Here is a 21399-nt window from a genome sequence, read left to right as displayed (position 1 = left end):
TGTCCAATAAAAACAGCTTTGAAAGATGCTCAAAGTTTGTGACTGCCGAAAGCGCAGAGCTATTTCCTCCAAATGAAAGTAGCATTGAAAGCCCTCTTGATGGTGTAAAGGCAATTCATGGATTTTTTTATTTTTTTTTTTTTTTTGCTGAAACAGGCAATTCATGGATTGGAAAATATAGTGTGGATACAAAACCCAGTCAAACCAATCATTGTCATCACATCAAGGCATCCCACAACCATCCCTTTCAATCCTAGCAAGAGGACTGCAGAGTCCTGTCTAACCTAAGATTTGGGCACCCAATGTCACCCATTAATTGGTGGGCTTGTCTGAGTCATTCAAATTTCTCTGCCTTTTCTCAATTTTGGCTGTCCTTTTTTTTATTTTTTTTTTTAAACACAACGACGGTTCACATTCTAACAAATAAAATTAGAAAACAACAAAAAAAAAAAAACCATGGTCAAACAGATACGGGTATACTTTCTTTTCATTTCAAAATTATCTTCTTGAAAAAGAATTGATTGCTGATTATTGACTAAGTTCAACTGAGACTATGTAGGCATCTAATGTGCACTAATTTCACACGCAATCTTCTTACCGAGTCCAAATTCATACTCTTTTTAGGCCCTCAATATCGCGCGTCACATATGTCAAGTTCCATGATCCAAAGTCGAATCATTAATTGGACCCACGCGTAAACTCCAAAGTGGGACCCATGTCTGTCCGGTCAACTTGCAACGTTCTGGTAGTGCCTTCTGCGTGGGGGTGGTTTCTTCCCCACTTCACATGTTCCCACTTCTCTCAGCGACCTATTCCCTTTGGAGACTTTTTGTTTTCTCAGAACAAATATATATATAAATATTTTTTTAAAAAGATCATAGATTTAAGTATATATTGCATAGAAAAATAATTATTGTATATTTGGTTGACGATAAAAAAAAAAGGCAAATATTTACTTTTCTAAAAAAATTAGGTAAAATATCCATTATACTTTTAATAAAAAAATATTTATAAATTTTTTTTAAGCTTATTTGTTAGACAATCATCCAGACGGTCTTGCTTGAATAATTGAAGACATTATCTTCATATAAAAAGACGCCCTAAATTTTGGAATTCTTCTTCTCTAGTAGATTATTTACTTTTTCTTCTGAAAACACTAGAAGTCGATGTTTTGCTGGAAAGAGGCACTGGAGAAAGTCTCTTCTTTACCCATTGCTGAAAAGCTTAAGGTGATCAGATTGGCTTTCTCTATCTCATAGTTGGAGGACGTAAGGATCTTGCCGTTGTTTAAGGATAGCTTTGGGAAGAGAGGGGGAACGAGTCAGCAAGCTAGCCGTCAATCATCCCACCATGTCGCAACTTCATCATCCCCTGAGTCACAGGCAGTCCTACGACAGGATTGGAAAATGAAGCCAGTTGTACGAGTCTGCCCTTCCAGCAAAGAAGCCACTTTAGAAAAAAATCGTCCCTGGTGAAGAGAAAGAAGAAAGAAGAAGGTGAAGGATGACGTTAAATTAAAAGAAAGAACAAATTTTAAAAAAATTAATTTTTAAGTATATGATACCTTAAAAAATGATTATCATATATTTGATTGACAATAGAAAAATGGCAAGCATTTACTTTTCTAAGAAAACGATATAAAATACCCATCAAATTTTTAATTAAAAAAATTATTTTAATTCACAATCGATTGAAATTGGATTTTTTTTATAAAAAGTATAAAAATCTAATTTTTATAGAAAATATACTCCAACCAAGCAATTTTTTATTTTTTTATTGATCACATTTTTTTTCCTCCCTTTGCAAAATATTTCTGATCCGAGTCCACCGGAAAGCATTCTGTCTCATCTCAATCGCTCAAGATTCCAAAATACGACAATCCTTGACCACTGTTTTTCTGAACTCAATTACAGGTGATCCCAGCTCCATGTTCAAGTCGTCAAAAGAGGATTCCAATCGCATGTACCGGTTTCCAATTCGCTCATCACTACGTACGTCAATTGCTATTACATCTAAGATTCATCAAAAATCTTTGGGAACATCGTACGGCACAAAGATCTGTTCGTATCGAACTCCGTGATTTGTGCATACGCTCATCATGGGCATGGGAGGGAATGGAATCAATGTCTACGAGCAAATTAGATCTTCTGGAATGAAACCCAAAGATGCCAACTTTTTTTTTTTTGTTTTTCCAGCACTTCTCTCTCCTCTCTTCCTGTAGCCGTGCAGGTTTTGATCTCAGAAGCATGTTACCAGTTAAAATTAGAAGAGCGTGGGATCCAGTTGATACAAATTACGCCAGGCTTTTCATATGATCCGACAGAGCTGAGTTACTCCCTCAATTGGGTATTTATATGTATCAACCTTACGGGGCTTCTCTTCTTTTAGTCTTGCTAGTTTTATTGGGATTTATATCCCAATTTTATTTTTTTGTATCCACTTCCATGATTTAAAGAGCTAAAATAGTGATAATCTAACTCCGATTTTAGTTTTTCTTTCTTATGTTTTTTTAACTTTTACCGGTGTATTCTTTTCTTTTTTTTTGAATCTCTAAGATTAAGAGTTTTTTTTTAAAAAAAAAATGGTGCTTTCCTTTTTCCGTTGTTTCCCGTTTGGTTTAACTCTAAATTGTGATATTTTTTTAAAAAAATCAGAACGTTTTTTTAGGTTGATTTAGTAGTTTATGACAAAACTGCTTTTTCTCTTGTTTTTTCGGGCAAGATTAAATTCAGTTAAAAAGCTTCTACTATGTGATTTTTAATGTAAAAATTTAAAATATTATTTTGCTCTATAGGGGAGCATGTTTTGCTCTATTAATTTTTAATATATATTTTAATTTATGTAAATCAATATCAATAGGATAGATTCTTGATTTAAACATTTTTTTATTTATTTTAGCATGCTAGGAAAACTATCCAATTTTATGTTCACGTGATATATATACTAAAACTACCAAGATTTATAATTTCCCATCTATAGATATTTTCAATAGTATGGACTATGATTAATAGTGTGGATCTACAATTTGGATATCCATTGTTGATTTTGAAATACTTCTTCTCTGGATATCAAAGTACTCTTAATGTTCAAGTTTTAAATTCAATTTAATCCATAATAGTATTATTTTTTATTCAACAAATAATTATTATTAACAGAGTTTTATTGGAGGATCAAATGCTGATATAACAAATTTTGAAGAAGACGAACTTTCACTGAATCTGAGCGTGTCATTGAAGTATATGTGAAAAAAAACTTGAGTTGCGTACATGAATGTGGAGACAAAAAAAGGTAAAACCAAGTTAAAACAGCAATCTTCTTGCATGAAGTTTTAACCAAGATCTTTCTATATCTTGTTTATCTATAAGACTGTCTTCCAAGATTCCAATTATTATGTTAAATAAGTTGTTTTTTGCCAAAAAAAAACAACTTATTTGTTTTGTAGTTTTGCTACATAACTATCACTTGATAGTCTTTCAAAATTATCTATTATTTGGATGTTACTAAAAGGAATCAAAAATTCAACACCCATAAAAACACATATGTAACACTTATACATTCCTTTTTGATATGCCACCATCACTCCTACCAAATACCAACATAAAAAATCTTCACTTTGTTCTGATTTCCTCTTAATATGGCAATCTTTGCTCTGCAATTGTGTGCCTATCTTCTAAAGGCTCATGTTCCAAGTAAAGGTTTCCAAGTGCTTTTAGTATAAGACCATAGAAAAACAACCCTGATACAGGCAGGATCAACAGCAGAGTCCAAGTCCAGGGTAATATGTACGGCAAAAATCCAAGGTAATCCAATACTTTCTAACAGAATTGAACAGTAGGGAGACATGGGAAGAGAAAATGAGCACTGCATCCATCGCTGGCACCCAATATGACCAGCACTCTCGAATACCAAAGCAAACACTTCAGCATCAGCAATTAGAGAACATAGACAGGGAAAAGATACCAGGGAAGACCAGAAACTGAGTTATATATATATATCAACCGAGCAGCATTTCATACATACACACAGCAAAGGACTTGAACCGACAGCCAATCCATTTCGTCAGCTACTTACCCTCTCTCTCTCTCTCTCTCCCTCTCTCTCTCCACAGCCAGCTTCTTGGCCAATGCCAGCAGCCAAATCAGAGGGCTGACTCTGAATTTCTAACTATCACAAAACCAACTTTTATTTGCTGGACCAAGTTCCACAGCTATATCATATCATACTTTGTTTTCAAGATAGTGGTAAAAGCTACATTCACCCATTTTTCCCTAATACATTTACATTTCTGCCAAGCACCGTCATGCAACATCCCCTCCTGGTTCTTCGGCAAAAAATGCTTGAGAAGAATCTCTGTCTGACAACTCCGTGCCAAAATATTTAGCCAACAAAGATTGCTTCGTTGCTTACAGGTAGATTTACGTCTTCAAATTTCAAACGGATAATCACAACCACTGTCATTTAGCTACTATCTACTGGGAGAACTTTACAATTACACCTGAGCAACCCATATTTCCCTCCAATTCATAGAGCATAAACTGCATGCTGCTCTTGTTTCGACTGGAGCTTTGATTTCTAATGGGAACAATTTAGCAATGGCATACTTCAACACCATGTACAGAACAGGCTTTCCTGTTATGGCACCTTACGAGATCAAAAAATTGATGAAGACTGATTGTCAAAACCAAAATGCTTCCGCAGTCTGGTAAAACCTGTGCCAGAGTATATCTGCAGTTATGATAGAGGTGAGACTACTTTAATCAGTGAGCAAATAAAATATAATAGCACAAAACAAGAACGAACTGGTTTGCGAACCAAAAGGTTTGTAACAAAAATGTAATGAAATGAAATGAAAAATGCACATGAACTCAATTTTTTTTGAATAAACTGCCCAACCAATCTCCAAGAAATTGGAGGCTATTGATGAAAAGAAACACGGTTGAATGACTAGGAGGAACAACGAATTTTGGCGACTTCACACATTAAGGCATATGAGGAACCTGATGTAACAGATAAAAACATGGCATATAACTCGTTTTGCTTAAACTGTGCATGAATACAGCTTCAAATAATCAACAATTTTTTGTATCACGCAAACTCTCTCTAAGTTACATTATATGAATCAGGAATCTATGTTACAAGAGACAAATACAATATATACATAATTGCAGCAGAATGAAAATACATTAACAGCCTTTCATTTAGCAGAAACATCTAACACAAACTCACATGCTTGACAGACAAGGATTCTAAAGCCAACCCTAGATAGTTGAGACAAGGCTACCAAAGCACTTGTACATCAAACACAAAGCAGACCCATATTGTAGTAGAAAATAATCCAAATTATGCAACTGATTTATCAATCACTGCCATCTTCCTTTCTTGCAGATTTCACAAGCTAAGATATGGCATAAAAAAGAAAGAGAAAATAAGTTCAACAAGATCAACTAAGTTCCTACATCATCTAACTTTGCTGTGTTAAGCTCTTTGCATCCGAGTATATAAGTAGATGCATCACGACAGAAAATTTGTACAAAAAGATGTCTGGATGAATTGGAAAAAAAAAAGCTGACAAATATAGATCTGAAAAATGACAATATTTTCGAATGCAAAAAATTGAAAAGTATGGAATTTAAATGGCTCACAAAATGGATAGAAGTGCTATTAAGTTTTCACTAATGAGGGAACTACTTGAGGGATATACATGTATATTTGCAGGAGTGCATGTGTGTGCAATGCATGTGTAGTGCGTCACCATAAACATGTTATTCTGCAGGAAATGCTAGAAATATTTGACTTAATCTAACAAAGATAGACAAGGAGCCTCTTCAGTTTAATATAATTCTTAATGCAAGCACGAAAAAGTAATTACCCTCAAAGAAGGGCCCATGAAACTGATTAAATAACTGAGATAATGCTTGGCAATACTGTTTACCATGTCAAGCAATAGCAGAATTGGAAAAGGTTATCCCATGGCACTTCATGGATCTCCACCCTCCAAGAAGTCCATCTCCAATCCCCCTATCTTTCTTCCTGATGGCCCAGCTGGATCAGGAGTAATGTGAGGGAAGGCAAACCAAGACCAAAACCAAAAAAGAGAAGGGATGAAAGATAAGAGTGGCTTCAGACATGTGTATCAAGCCAACCAAATCCCTCCTCTCTCTCTCTCTCTCCACCCAAAACAAAATTACTGTCCCCAACTTCCCAAATTGCCCCTCTGCAGGCCAGGAAACTCTCCACCTCCCTTCCATCAAGGGGGAAGACTCGTATCCAGCTCCTGTTCCCGTTTTATGTGGGGCCTTTGCTTCCTTTTGGTTATGGTCAGACACAGAAAACAGGGCAAGGAACCTCCCCCCCCCCCCCCCCCCCTCTCTTCTGTGGTTATCTTTTTGCTGCCTCCCGGAGGCCTTTCTTTGGGTCGAGGCCTTAGGCGGCCGCCTCGGTCGCCTAAGCTTCGGGCTGGCCCTGAGTACACTCAGATTTAAGTTCATAATAGTAGATCAATCAACTCAGTAGGTGGTGGTTGCAGCTTACAAAAAAAGAGGTTATAAGAAATAAACTACTTATTGGAGCACTCCCATCTGAAATCCAGGATTAGCATGCAACTATGTTTCAGAACGACAAGAGCATTAGAAAATTGTTACTGCCCTTCCCACCCATGGTAACTTTCAACCAACAGAGGGGGTTAATAAAAAAAAAAATTCAGTGCGAAGGAATTTAGAATAAAAAATAGCTTACAATTCAATAGAAAATTTATGAAGCAGAGCCTGACTTTTGAACCCATACTTGTCTCTGCACATGAAGCAGTATGTTAGATACATATTGATGATAAAAGATAATGATGCAATGATGCATAAAAGTAACTATATCACAATCATGGGACACCTCATGGGAACCATAGCCAGAAGAACCCCTCTTGGAATGTTTCACCTCAGATATACTCAAAGAGCTCTCTGCATCCTTCGAAGCACGTGCTGGTCCTCGGCGGCCAACATGCCTATGTGAACCTAGATATTCATCAAGCAATTATCAAAAGTTCTGACCAACAAATGCAGAAGAGGGAGGGAACATCAGAATTAGTTCACAATGAAGTAGCAGGGCCTTACCATTTTCTACTATAGAAAGACCGACACGTGCACCTCCATGACTTTTCATTTCTTCGGTTCTGCTTGCACTAGGTGTATCAGATTTTCTCTCCCCTTGACCTATTGGCATGTCATGGGCATTCCAAACCACCACATTATCATCTGCTACTTTAATACCAGCTGTTTGTTGAGACATAGAGACATTTTCTAAAGAATCCACCAAAATTTGTGCAGCTTCAGAAGATGAAGAAAGAGTTCCATCATTTGATTGAGATCTGTCCGAGCGATGAAGGGGAGCCCAAACACCACGATCAGGTCTATCTTTATTCCTAGTACGCTTTTCATGCTTGTCACTAATGGATACAGAACCATGCTTGTAGCTCATAGCAACCATATCATCTATATATCTTTTGTCACCACTATCAGAAATAGATGCAGGTGAAGAGCTACTAGAGACACGATCCTTTGAAATTGAGCGTGCGCTGGGAGGCCGAGCTGGGCGCTTGTCCTTCTCCAAGTTTGTTGTATGCATATGCTGCTCGGGCTGGGAGGAAGCCATATATGACTGACCCCCTTCATTAGAAAGTATGGTTCTAATAATTCTCCCACTAGCCTCAAGTCGCTGGTTCTGTTTAGAAGTCGAGGTAGGTGAGCTTCTTACTGTAGTTCTTACATTCTGCTGCTGCACTAAGCCACCAGATGCCTGTCCAAAGATGTAATAACCAAGGAAGTGACAATAATTACAAGATTTAAAGAGACCAACACCAAACAGTTTTCAGAAAATGCAATCAGTTGCTTACATGAGAACCTTCTCTCTCCTTTCCTTTCAAAAGCACAATTTTGCTCTTCCCAGCTTCAACAGCTCTAGAGGTTAATCCATTCAAGACAGTTACTGGAAAATCTAGCAAACAGCTAAGAATCAGTTTATGCTGTACTACATGAAATAGAAGCACATTTGATCTAGTGATCTACATAATGCACAAAACTTGATAACTGACAGCGGTGGATGAAAGGATATTCCTTGAATAAAAACCCAACAAATATATTTCATATACAGCCATGGTATTCAGATAACCACATCATCAGACTGATAACCCAAGACAGTATTGAAATGCATATACACCCACAGACAGAAAGGAAGCATAAAAACATTTAAAAATTATATATAGCAAGAAAAGAATGCTTGTAGCACCAGCCAATGCCAAAACAACAACAAAGGTGCACAAAAGCATGAAGTCAACAGTCGGAAGATCCATAGCTTGTCAACCTTTCTTCCTGTCTCCATGTATGTAGTTTCAAGAAAATGTGAGCTATCTGATCCCTCAAAGACATGACTTTTTGCCGCTATCAGGTTTTAGGGACATCTATCATCACAGAAACTAGATATGGAAGATAGTGCCTAAACAGAGGAAAGATAGGCTGCTCGGCTCCATAGTGAAAAGTCAACCATTACGGTTCCTTTCTTTTTAAGCAAAGATTAGGACATATGAATTTAAACTTGGTAGAAAAATTTGTAATACAACAAATACTGCAGTAGGTACGGGTGAACATGAATCAAATAATATCCATCTGGATTCATTAACATATCCAAATCTAACTAGACAAAAACACAAGTTTTATCATCCATTGACAACCGTATTTGTATTTGTGTTTGTATCCAATGAAAGTGGATACCAATATCAAGATATTCAACTAACTGATTTGTATTTAACCCATTAACAGCCCTGCTTCTTAATCTCGTATGGCTCTTATAAATTACAGAGTGGATTTAATAAGTGACAGCATTTATACTCTGCAATTTTCTTTCCACACAATTTGACCACTAAGTGGACAAGTTGCATCTCGGATTACTAAAAGAAAGCCTTAAAACCCAAATTGTGTATCTCGGAAGAGTTTAATAAGGTATACTAAATGGGCCAGTAGATGCACTAACCATATTGTGGTTCTCTGAGCAATCATAAATTGTGTAACTCAGAAGTTTATTAAGGTCTACCAAATGGATGACACGATTTGCTGGACACGGTTACCACTTTGTGGTTCTTTGTACAAATATAGTAAAGAACCCTGTTCAAGAAATTGTTCTTGTCTATACTCCAATGACACAAAGTGCGATGATTCAGTTCTAGTTGGTTCCTGCAAACCTAGCAGTAACCCCTGTTATCCGGCATTTGAAATACCATACTTAAAGGTTAGTTATAAAATATGTTCAAGTAATGAAATTTAGATAGAGCGTACCAAATTCATCTTCTAATGCTTCTGCACCACTTGCAGAAGCTACAGCAATAGATTTATCTGGAAGCTGCTGCTCTTCTCTCCTCGGCATTAAAATGTATGTTGCTTTGTCTTTGGCACTTCCGTTCTTTCTACTATCCCTTAATACATACTGCATACAGAAAAGCAGGTGACGCCAACATGTATAATTGCTATGCAAGCATGTAAGGAAGTTAGAAACCAAAGGTGCAGGATGGCACGACAATACCCCACAAAGAAAAAGGAGCTGTGTCGAGAAGTAGGACTGAAATATAGTTGAAGTTAGGAAATTTGCAACTCTGGCAGAAGACCCATCAAAATGCCATGGATTTAATTTAGGCAAAAATAGATCAGAATCCCATGGATTATCAACTGCTAATAAAATCTCCCCCCCCCCCCCCAAAAAAAAAAAAAAAGACTGCACACAGTCACGCGCTTGCAAACTCGCACATGCACAAACATTCATGCACATCAAGAAAACATCCACAAAGGAGAACCTAAACAAATAAATAAGACATACCATTGAAGTGGACAATCTTCGCTTCTCTGAACCCCGTTTAATAACTCCAATAGCTCTTTTGCTAAGTTTTCCATAACCAGCTAATCTCTGCAGTATATCATAATTAAGAATATGCCCAACAATCATGGAAAAAAAAGGAATACCATTGAAGTCATACCATTGAAGTCACATTGTGGACTAAACATGGAAGACAGCATCAATCATTAGAAAAAAAAGGAATGATTAAGGAAAAAGGATAACAAAACTAGATCGCAACAAATATTATATACATTGAAGTCACCAGTGTGGACTAAACATGGAGAACAACACCAACGACATGAGCATGGACTGAAACATAAGAAAATTGAAGGACCTAAAAAAATGAACTCTACAGACGGAATTCATAAGGAAATTGTCTTGCCTAGGTAAATAAGAAAAAGCTGACTAAGAATAAAGCAGATATACAACTACAAATTACCTTTCAATCAAAAGAGATCAAAGTTCAGGAATTCAAAAAATCATGCGTATGCCAATTATCTAGATTTTGTTTCAACTTCTTTTGTATAATTGTACGTGCCAACTAAGTAAGAATTCATCATAAGGTACAGAAAACTGGTTGAATCATCATTAAAAGCTCAAGAGCCATCAAGTATCTCAAGTAAATAGAAAATCAATAACAACAATTATGAAAGGCAATATGAGTAACAGCAACGAATATATGTACCATAACAAATAAATACTTTAAGCGGCTACAAAATTCTGGATATAATAATATCCATTTCAGTTATCTCAACCTTGTCATCAGATAATCTATTCCAAATTCCATCAACAACTTAATGGTCGGACAATACACATTTTTTTTATTTTAAAAAGGGCGTAAAAAAACAAAATCTTATAACAGTACCAGATTAGATTAATATCACTTAACCTAATATGCGTCATAGTTTCTGTATATTTAAAATTAAATTAAAACTTCATTATAGCTTCAATCTCCAACATTTCCCTCCAAAAGATTGACTAATTTGAACTTTTCCAGACCAAAAGAACTCAAAATTCCAACTTCATTACTGTCATCCTATTTTCAATTTACAACAAACAGATACTATATTTGTTTTGGGCGGAATGGATCTCAAGTCTCATAAGTCATAACTCTTATCACCAGAGTGACAATTAAAAAACGCTAATTTTATAAGAATTGACTATTCTATAGTAGAATAGATACATAGATAGACCTTTAAAAATCTGAAGCAAGTAGAATGACTGAATACAGAAGAAGCGTGACAGAGCATCTCAGGGAAGTGATCAAAAATATCGGTGCATCTTTTGCAGTTTTGCATAAAAAGGTGTTATAATTTAGCACTAAGAAAAGGCATTATAGGCTTAAGATGCCAAGAAATAAAAAAAATGATATAGAATTCAAATTGGCTAGATGTAGGCATAACCGATCAAAATAACTTACACAGGAAAAAAAAAACTTACCCAGTACACTGCCTATTTCAAACATTAATAATTAAAGCTTATTAATAATCAAGTCCTAATGTTCCAAACTCTACATTTAATGAAAAAGGAAAATGACATCGATAAAGTTAGAGACTTCCCATCCAAGATCAAAAGTTCAAAAATAAGATAGATGCTAGAGCAATCATGGTATAAATATAGAATTCGGTATAGGCCCCCTCTTCAAAAAGGGGAAAAAATCACATTTCTGCTCTTTTTGTTCTCCTAGAACTAGAAATGCCTAGAGCTCCCAAATTTCATATTCCATAGCCCCAAGGTATCCTTTGGGAAAAGGCTGCACCTTTCCTAGATGGATCCAAGTCTGGCCCATCCACTCATGTGCCAGGCATCTTACTGCTGACCAATGATGCCTGACACATTCTCCTCGACTTTGAAGAGATTCACCAAAACATTATTAGACAATAATCCTTAATAAAAAAAATTTAAAAATAATACTGCCCAAGAAATGATTTAGTAAGAAAATTAACCTGTTCATCCAACTAGTTAATCCCAGTGAAAGCTTCTAAGAGATCCCTCCTGAATAAAATGAGAGAGCTAGATTCTCCTTTCACTTGTAGAAATGATAATCTAAGCCATCCAAAATGATTTAACACTTGGATTTGTCATGAAAATGCAAGCTTCCCTATTTAGAAATAAAAACAATGTCATATTTGATCTGACGTAGTGGCATGTAGTAGATCCAGAACCAGAAACTAGCTTCCTCCAGTTACTATGCAAATCATCCAAAAAAAATATGATCATGCATGACGGACAAAATGATCCAAAACCAAACACCAACAAAAACTAGCCAATATGAATGAGAGCTATGGAAAGCAAGCCTTGTTACAATATTGTGCCTTCGAAACAAAACAAAAAGGTACAGCAAGTCTACACAATTTACAAGATACCTGAGCACCATTCTTGGCAGCTAATTTTTGCCGAACAAAATTCATCAAAGGTGTGACTATGGGCGTCTCCTTTTGAGCACCTTGAGAATAGGAAGTGAACATGTCAACACAAATACCTTCATAATTTTTAAATTTTATTACAGACTCTTGAATATGATATCTGATGACTCTAGTTTGACTTGAATTCGAAACCTAAATGTGCCTTGCACATATAAATGACAGAATTTACCTGCTCTTTCTGCTTCTTTTCTTTCCAACTGAATCTCAGCACTTGGAAGATGCTCAGGCTTTGAAAGATGCTCGAGAAACTCCAGATATTCAGGATCTAGTTATTCATCAAAGAACTGTTTGTGATTAAAACAGAGAAAGCTAACATATATGAGCCAGAGCATGTCAAGCTTAACAAGTACATGCAGAATCAAAATAGAGAAGAAAAAAAAATACATACCCTTGGATATAGTCCCTTCACGACCATCCTTCTTGGATGATGGCTTTGGAACATGTTGCGAAGGTGCATATTCTACAAGCACCTTAAACTGAGCACCTGGCAAAAGAATGATGAAATTGCTATTCATGTGATTACAATTTTTTTAATCCTCTAGGAAACAAAAGGATAGTGAGAAATCAGGGATGCCAGAAACCCTAGACAGGCAAATAGTTGAATTTCCCAAGGACAAGAATACTGGTATAAAAGCAAATGGCTGGTAAGATCAAAAGGCTCGACTACATGCTTCTCTTGATTAGCATATCAAACATGCAGACACATATGCGTGCACACAAAAACATGAGCATACAAGTACACACACTAGCAAGTATATGCACCGATGCACACATGTATGCACATATGCTTACAGAAAAGATGCAAATTTACTGGAGTCACAATTGTACATGTTATAAAAGCATACATATAAGAATGTAGTTAGCTGCAGCTAATCTCTCAGCCAGAAAAGTGGATCAAATATTCTATTAGCCAGTTTGCTATATGAACAAGCTTTCACTTCTTAGCATTACAGAAGTTTATAGACTTCCATTAATACAAAATGAAATAAAATAAGAAAGAATTGTATTTATTTACCCTTCTCATTGACAAAGATGTGTCCATCAAAGAACTCAGCAAACTCAACCACAACTTCTGGTCGTTTGAAATTGAGGTAGGCTCGAGAATATCTCTGATTTTTGTGACTGCAGAAAACATTCAAACTGTGTTTCTTGAGTAACAAAAATAAACTTATCATTGCATCAATAGTCTGTGTTACATCATAAAAAATATAAAAATCATAAACTTAATCCTATTTGTGCAGTGATTTTCTTTGCTCATCATTTATTGTATTAAGATGCTAAACTTTTAACAAAGCAAATAAAGATATTTAGAGCAACCAAACACCAAGAACGTGGGTATTGGAATCCAAAGTTAATTGCCAATTGAATCTTGAAGAATAGAAGTGAGAATAAAATAGAAAAAAGGAGCAACAAATAACAATCCAGGAGGCAGGGACGGTTTTCCCTTTTTTTTAGTTTTTGGAGGGGCGGGGGGGTATTGGTGATAAGAGTGACTTTGACCTCAACCAGAAATCATTTGATTAACATGCTCCAACTGATGACATAAATTAACGTTACGCTATCCATGCATATAAAAGAAAAGTGGATAGCTAACAAATTATCACAATCTACCTTAGAAGAACAGCTTGGTGTAACATTAGATGCTCTTTGTGAAGGGCCAAACAAATATTTAAGCAAAAAATGCTCCAAGAGGGTGATCTCGGGTTAAGATTCTTATTAATTGACCTCAAAATCTAGTAAACAATATTCTGATCCTTGAGCATGACCACAAAAAGATAAAATAAGGTTAACAACCTTAGATAGTTGGGAAAAGGTCAAATAGTTACAATCATGGTTATAAGGTATAGGCTGAGTGAACAAATATGGAAAGGTGAAGTCAGAATCTTATTGCCAGAACCACAAGCAAGTGCAAGGGCATCACACATGCAGATGCAAGAAAGTAGATATTCCCCCCCCCCCAAAAAAAAAAAAAAAACTTGAAATCAGCAAGCAAAAGAAGGTTTGAGTTTGATGGGTGTTTCCTGGGGGGCAGATAGAAGTTTTTGGCAACTGAGATCAGAAACAAAAACAAGCAACACAAAGATTGACATGGTGAGTCACATTAACTTAATGTCTGCACTCCTTACTAAAATAATTTGGTATATTGCTATTCTGACGACCAGACTATATATAATATGAGAGTCTAGCATGAAGCCAATTACAAGTGAAATCTCTGTATACACTCTCTACGTCATAAAACACACCCATATTGGACCTCTATATGGATAATGGTAGGCAAAAACAAAACAAAAGCAAAAAAAGCAATTAAACAATTATGAAAGCATCATGAATACATGTAAATAAAATAAAATAAAGGCAAAAAAGGACCTTAACTCAACAATTTTATCTACATCAAAAATCTTTCTTCTTGAATCAATCACAACCACCACACATGCCAAACATTTTTTAAAAAAATAGTTAAAAAGGAAAAAAATCCAGGAACAAGATATCTCAACTATCCTACCTAAATTCAAACATGTGAGAAACATGAGGATGGAATGGTATGGACATAAAAGCAAAGAAAAAAATTCTAGATGTAATGTATGAATAAAATGGTTACACCAACATGCAAGTGATATTCTCCCTTTACTGAAGTCTACTATTATCCAGGCATGTAAATCTTTCATTGTTAAACCATGAATCCCATGTACCCCCTTGACTACAACAAAACTAACATCTAAAATATTTACTTCCGCCAATCTCAAGTCATTGAAGAAAGTCACTCCAAAGTGAAACCCTAGCTAATCATTAGTTATTGCTTGCCACACTGGCAATATCATTTATAGAATAACACATGTGATCCAATCAATGGATTTTACAGCATGAGCACTAGAAATCTCACGGTTAACCTGCTTCTGAAAATCAGATGGCAGGGCTACTGAGCTTGACAATATCATACCGATATGGAATCTCTCTAAACTACCTCAAAGGCCTAATGAGTTTGCAGGATACCAGATATATACACACACATAGAAACAGAGGGTGAGAGCTAGATGTAGCAACACTCAAGATTCCAATCCGGTTTAGATTTGGTGATGGAGATCCCACAGCGATAATCCAAGTTGTTGGATGTGATCTAATATCTCTAAACTGCTTACATACCAAAATCTCGTGATTTGGAAATTCCTAGCTAATGCATTCAAAAAATTGGACATTCTAAATACCATTAAATTATTTATATATTTTTGGCCAAGTAAGCTAGAGGTCTCAAAATCATGTGACTTTTAGTACGGAAGCAGCTTAAATATAATAGATCACATCCAATGGCCAAAATCATCGATAAGGAAGCCACATTATGCAATATAGATCTGACCGGGTCTCAAGTGCAGCCAAGTCCAGCTATATGTATATCAAACTCACAAGTTCAGTTTTTGGGGCAATTCCAACAGGCTCTAATTACACACTTCCACATTAAGATTTACGTCAGAAACCCACTCACAAGTTCAGTTCTTGAGGCACACCCAAAACCCAAGGGGCTCTAATTATACACTTCCAAACTAAGATTTACGTCAAAAGCCCAAAATAGAACCGCTGCAATAGGGTCCACAAGCAACCATCGGTTTGCACCCCAAAACCCCAGTGTAGACGCCAAAAAAAAAAAGGATCTTTAAGAAGTCTCGATTCCACAACAAGCCAAGTTCCATGATAACAATCCAGAGACGAACAAAAACAGTAAATAGGACACCCTAATTCTGGTTTCCACGTTATGGTTCAATCCTTAGACCACCGCGGACCTTCAGGAAATATTAAAAAGAGCCAACGAAACCCTCACCTGGCCTTGCCGGGGCGAAAGCACAACCAATCGTAGCGGCCGGAGAACCTCTCGTCGATCTGCTCTATCAGCGCCGACTGCGAGATCGACGGCGGCAGATGCCGGAGCACGATCTTCGTCCGATCAAATGGGTCCTTCATGTGCGAAATCCCCAGCCCAGGAAGAAACCCTAGAAAATTCTTGCCCGAGTTACCAACTGAAACCTATGCGGATTGTGCGAGAATCCTTCGATGAATCACATATTTCCCCAGGAAAACCCCCGATCGCGCGATGGATTAGGGCTGCGATTGGGTTTTGCCCCCAATTAGGGTATCGATCTGAATCCCCGGGCGGAACAGTGTGAAATCCGGTGAAGAAACGCGAAGGGGTAAAGCCTTTGTGCCAACTAACCGAAGATGCCGTGGGAAGAAATTTTATTCCCGGATTATATAAGAAGTACCCGTGCGGATTGCCCTCCCCGGTGCATGTTAGCGTGAACGTCATGGATATTGTTCTGCTGAACCTCCGGAATGTTTTATGTGTGATGACGTGGAGCAGAAGAAGATTATGATGGAAGAGGCGGTGGAGCCCACCAAGTGATCTGGTTCTTGTTATTGGGTAATGGCTTTTGCTGTGGTGTGTTAGGAGGAATATCACATGCGAGTCATTGGACTTTGGAGATATCGATTTGCCGTTTGCTGGGGTGCACGTGAGGTCACCAGGGCACGAAGATGCAACGGTCTGATCGGGTCTGGATGAAAGATCTGGACCGTCTATCATGTTGGAAGCGAAGGACTTGAGCCGTGCGTGCGCTTGCAGATCCACGGGGATAGGGTATGGGATTTTGGCTACTGACTAGTCCTAAGTTATTAAAAGGGATGCATTGTGTCGTTGAGAGGACCGGGGCGAGATGACTGAGAGAGCATGGCTTCTTTTGGACTACTCATGTCTACCAGAAGGTGAACAGTACTGCTGATTGGGATAACTCCTATGCAGCTTATCATTCCGAAGATTTCTTCTGAAAAAACCACATCCCTACTCGTTCTTTTTATCCACTTTTTTTTGAGTTTATTAATTGCACCTACATCCGTCGTGTGAGGCACCGCAGTATATATATATAAAAAAGCATTGTTGAGTTGGATATTGACTATCCAAATGTCCACTAATTATCTATACCAATTGCCATAAAGGTTGATATTTAGAAAATATTGATTCTCTATTTTTGTTTATTATTTCATTTAATTTTTAATTTACATGATAAAATTATATTTTGGTAAATTGGTATAAAATTAGTTTGAGATAGAATTTAACTATTGAAGTTTCAAGAACACTTTTAAAAAGAAGTATCTCGTGCAAGTTATACACTAGTGTGGAGCTACTATAGTGTAAAAGACCTTTCTTTTACTTACCATTTTCTCCTATATTTTTTTTCTCTTTTATCAACTTATGAACTAGCAATACTTCCCTCTTTGTTGACTTTTCTAAACAAATCATTATTTGGATTCTAATAATCTATGCAATAATAGCTTGCTATTTTTTCTTTAGTTTGTATTCCTTTTTTCATATTTAAAACTATTTTATAATATAGTTTTTACCTGTGGCGATGATCTTGAAGTGGTTACATATATGGTTCAATTACAGATTCAATTTCACATTGCTAACAATTTCTTTTTTTAAAACAAAAAAATTGTTTCTCGAGATGCTGCATATATGGCTGCACTTTATTTTCTTATCTGCAGTATGAAGTAAATAAATTGTAAATCATTTTTTTAAATTATAAACATGTTATTTCAAAAACATATACACATGCAACTTTGTCTAATATATGCTGTGTGCGTGCGCTTAACTAACAAGATGAAATACATGTTGTTGCTGGAAATTGGACCCGGGGGCCACCGTGAAGCCGGGGAAGGAGGAGCTCCGCTGCTACAGGGGGCGGACGGCGGTGCGCCGGCCGGCTGCGTCCTCCACCGTGGGGCGTAGGTGCGTGCCCTGCAAGAAAAACCGGTGGCCGGGCTCCCCGGCGCCGGCCCTCCGATGCCTAAGTCAGAGGGGGCCAGTATGTGGAGAGAGCAGGGAAGAGAGTATGTGGAGAAGACACAGAGGATATTTGGATAAGATCCAGAAGATGAAGGGGATGATGTCATCAATTGTGTCTGTGCTTCCTTCCACCCAGTCCAGGAGGGTTCAGTTTCGAGGGGGTTTTTTTTGTTGGGGTTCCTCCTTTTTCCCCCCAGGTTTTCTTTTATAGAAGGATTTTTGTTACCTGGGAGGTGACAGGAGGTTTGTCCTGTTTTGTAATAATTGGGCACGATTTGGCCCATTAATGGCGTAATGGCGAACGGGACCGAATCAGACCGGAACCAGGGAGTTGTCACGGTCGATCGGGCCTGTTGGAGTTGTTGAACCGCCGGCCGTGGTGGGCCTGGGGTCCGTGGATGGTAAGTGCATTTATTACCGAATGAACCGGCGGTCAGGTAGAGCCATACGCTCTGATGGTTCAGTGATCCGGAGATCGTCTTGGGCCGTGTTCATTAAATGACTGAGTGCATCGGAGACTTGAGGGAGTCTCATGCATTAATGGCGGGTCGTGCCGAATGCCTGCGGAGATCTTATGCCTTGACGGCTTGGAGATAGCGGCAGGTTGCAAGCTGTAGAAGTTGTCAAGTCCCTTGGACTTTAGGCGGAGGTTGAACATTTAGTTAAGGCATCGGCTCGGCAGGGGTGCCGAGCCGAGCTGGTCGCCCAATGGGGCGCCCTGTGGCGGGGCTGCTTGAGTACTCCTGGTCGGCGCCCTTCAGGCGAGCACCTTCTAACAGAGCGCCTCTATTTGGCGCTTTGTCTTTGGTCGGCACTTTCTAGTTCGAGCGCTTCTCTGATCGGCGTTCTCTGGTCGGCTCTTTTTAGCCGAGCATCCCTACTTTGATTATTTTGGCTGGGCGCCTCTTCTTGGCGCTCTCTCTGGTCGGCGCCCCTTAGTCGAGCACCTCCCTGGTCGGCACCCTTTGGCCGAGCAACTCTCTGGTCGGCGCTCTTTGGTCGAGCCCCTCCGTGGCGGTATTGCTTGGGGTTTTTCCCCCAACACATGTACTCGCATGTGTTGCATGAGGTGACCAGTTATTGTGTGTATGATCCACATTTAATTCTTTTCAAAACTAAAAATAAGAGCATTTTACATATCCATTCAATATTTATATATATGCTTTTTTGAATTATCCATATGGAAATATAACAAATTAGATGCACAATTTTTGAATTATTATAATACACGACTAGCAAAATGATTGAAAAGAGATAAATTAGATTTACCTTATAGGAGAATAAGATTACGTGATTTGGAAGAAATTTGGGTGGATAACTCATATCAGTCTAATGTGAATATACCCAAAAAGGTCAGAAAATAACAAGTCTCAAAGGCTTTAGATAACTTCCTCTCATCAGTTCAGAAAACTACCCAATGCGATTCCCCACAAATATAGCCACTAGGTTTGCCATTTTCAGGCAAACTTATTCAAAATAAAAAATAAAAAAATTGATGAGAGTTTTATAAACGGATTACCTAAGACTAATTTAATTATGAACAATTTAGGTTTCACCCAGAGCTTGATCACCATGGGCTGGATGAAACTTTAGAACCCAATCCAAATGCACACTGCTATAGTGGAACATAGGTTAATTAAAGTTTTTTTTAGATGATTAGCTGCTTGGATAATGTTTCCAAAAAGCTGAAGTAATATAGAAGTAAGTCTGCCGAATTAGGGAGATTGTTCACTTTCTTTGAGAAAATTTTTTTGCTTTCCTTCTCTAGATTCTTCCAAACAACTGATAAAAAGGATAACAAAATACGTTGAAATGTAAGGTGGAAAATGCATGCTTAGGTATTATCAAGTTTCCTTCTATGTTTTGCTTTGTTTTTACATAATTTTGAAACCCCTGCCCTTGATCCTATTTTATCCACACATATTCACACTAATAAGTGATTTTTTTTTTATCCCCTGCCCTTGATCCTATTTTATCCACACATATTCGCACTAATAAGTGATTTTTTTAATAAAAAAATGGGATAGTAATTTGCATATGTGTCCATATAAAATCTATGAGTGGGTTATGAATTTATTCTTTTGCTAACCTAATAAATAGGTTGCATGCAGCTTGAGATATTTTTTTTGTTGATTTGATTAAACTTCAACCGGATTCAATAATACAGTGGGGCATGAACTAATCAAAAGTTATTTTGGATGATTCCAAAGATTGCGCAGCAGTTAAGGTATATTTGATTACTTGGATTTTTTTTTCTCCAAAAAGCTAAGATAACATAGGAGTAGGTCTTTCAAAACTAGGGGATCTTTGCCTTTATATAAAGAATCCTTCTCTATTCTCTCTTTCAGAGTTTTACAAGAACCACACATACCCTCTAATAGATGATATTAAAAAGAAAATAAAATACATTGAAAAGTAAGGTGGAGCAATATATGTTTATGCATCATCAAGTTTCCTTCTGTTTTTTTCTTTGTTTTATAATAGAATCTTGATTCTCATATTCTTGTTCCTATTTTATTTAAAAAATAATTAGTAATCAAATTTTTTTAACTATAATTTTGTATTTGAGTATGCACCTTCATCAATAAAAGAGCTAGCCATGAGCTTAGTTTTTGTTAAGCTTATTATAAGTGAGGTACATATAAATTGAGATTTTTCTTTCTATTTTTGTAGATCTAATTCAATTTTGACCATTCTCATCTTTTAACAAAGATGAGAAAAAATATCCATCCTCACCGACTTTATTCTCAATTCGCAAACACGAACTTCTCAATAGAGGTGATTAGGAGTAATTCAAAAAAACCAAATGGCTTGCATCTATCACTTTGCTCAATTAAATAGCACAGTTTATGATACCAATCGAACAGGAGTAATACGAATACACTATGCTGGCTGAGTGACTTGTCCAATAATATAATCTAATTGAACAATAAAAATACAATGCAAACAAGTAATTTTTCTACTTGCATTTTTGAGTTACTATAGCATTTTTGTTTTGAAAAATATTATTTTCCATCGGAACATAAATAAGAATCACCACACAACACTTCGTAAGATCATCCATTGTTAAATTATCACTAATTACTGCATAAGAAAATAATATCATTACTTAATCATGTCACTATTTGCAAAAAAAAAAAAGCAAGTCTTTTGAGCTGCCATCAAGTTATTATGACTTGCAATGTTACAAAACCCTCAGCAAAATCCTCCCACACTCATCAAGAGAACATTCGTGTAGGTATCCGATATCATCCGTGCCGCAGGAGTCGCACC

General features: G+C 37.0%; 1 protein-coding gene across 7 annotated transcripts; it reads right to left on the bottom strand.

Annotated features, from left to right (window-relative positions):
- Window positions 1-3967: 3967 nt before the first annotated feature.
- Window positions 3968-16561, bottom strand: LOC103711062 (regulator of nonsense transcripts UPF3-like). Of its 7 annotated transcripts, none has more exons than XR_015972830.2 (13): window positions 16108-16561; window positions 13312-13418; window positions 12685-12780; window positions 12466-12561; window positions 12237-12316; window positions 9853-9939; window positions 9318-9465; window positions 7883-7983; window positions 7104-7785; window positions 6883-7004; window positions 6736-6789; window positions 5933-6462; window positions 3968-4725 (listed from the first exon to the last, which is right to left on the bottom strand). XR_015972830.2 is itself a non-coding variant. In XM_008797041.5 (12 exons), exons 1-11 carry the CDS (start codon window positions 16245-16247, stop codon window positions 6751-6753), a joined length of 1698 nt encoding a protein of 565 aa, XP_008795263.4. In that variant the 5' UTR covers window positions 16248-16561; the 3' UTR covers window positions 3968-4725; window positions 6736-6750. The 7 variants fall into 7 exon arrangements, 4 of the variants coding, with proteins under 4 accessions (XP_008795263.4, XP_008795264.4, XP_008795266.4 ...); XR_015972831.2 differs by having other exon boundaries at window positions 7883-7974; window positions 16108-16509; XR_015972833.2 differs by having other exon boundaries at window positions 3968-4709; window positions 7883-7974; window positions 16108-16509.
- Window positions 16562-21399: the final 4838 nt, after the last annotated feature.

The sequence above is a fragment of the Phoenix dactylifera genome, chromosome 13, assembly GCF_051530095.1.
Source record: "Phoenix dactylifera cultivar Ajwa chromosome 13, Ajwa_hap1_PhDact_Kaust_v1.1, whole genome shotgun sequence".
Taxonomy (NCBI): domain Eukaryota; kingdom Viridiplantae; phylum Streptophyta; class Magnoliopsida; order Arecales; family Arecaceae; genus Phoenix; species Phoenix dactylifera.
The sequence above is the reverse complement of the archived record's forward strand: the minus strand, read 5'-3'. Positions and strand labels throughout refer to the sequence as shown.

What these genes read in the sequence shown, in the direction of transcription:
- LOC103711062 (XM_008797041.5), bottom strand. Translation starts at nt 16,247, where the DNA reads ATGAAGGACCCATTTGATCGGACGAAGATCGTGCTCCGGCATCTGCCG. An exon ending in AGCATTAGAAGATGAATTTG is followed by an intron (nt 7,984 to 9,317) that starts GTACGCTCTATC and finishes GCTGTTTGCTAG; the next exon opens with ATTTTCCAGTAACTGTCTTG. An exon ending in AGGAGAGAGAAGGTTCTCAT is followed by an intron (nt 7,786 to 7,882) that starts GTAAGCAACTGA and finishes ATCTTTGGACAG; the next exon opens with GCATCTGGTGGCTTAGTGCA.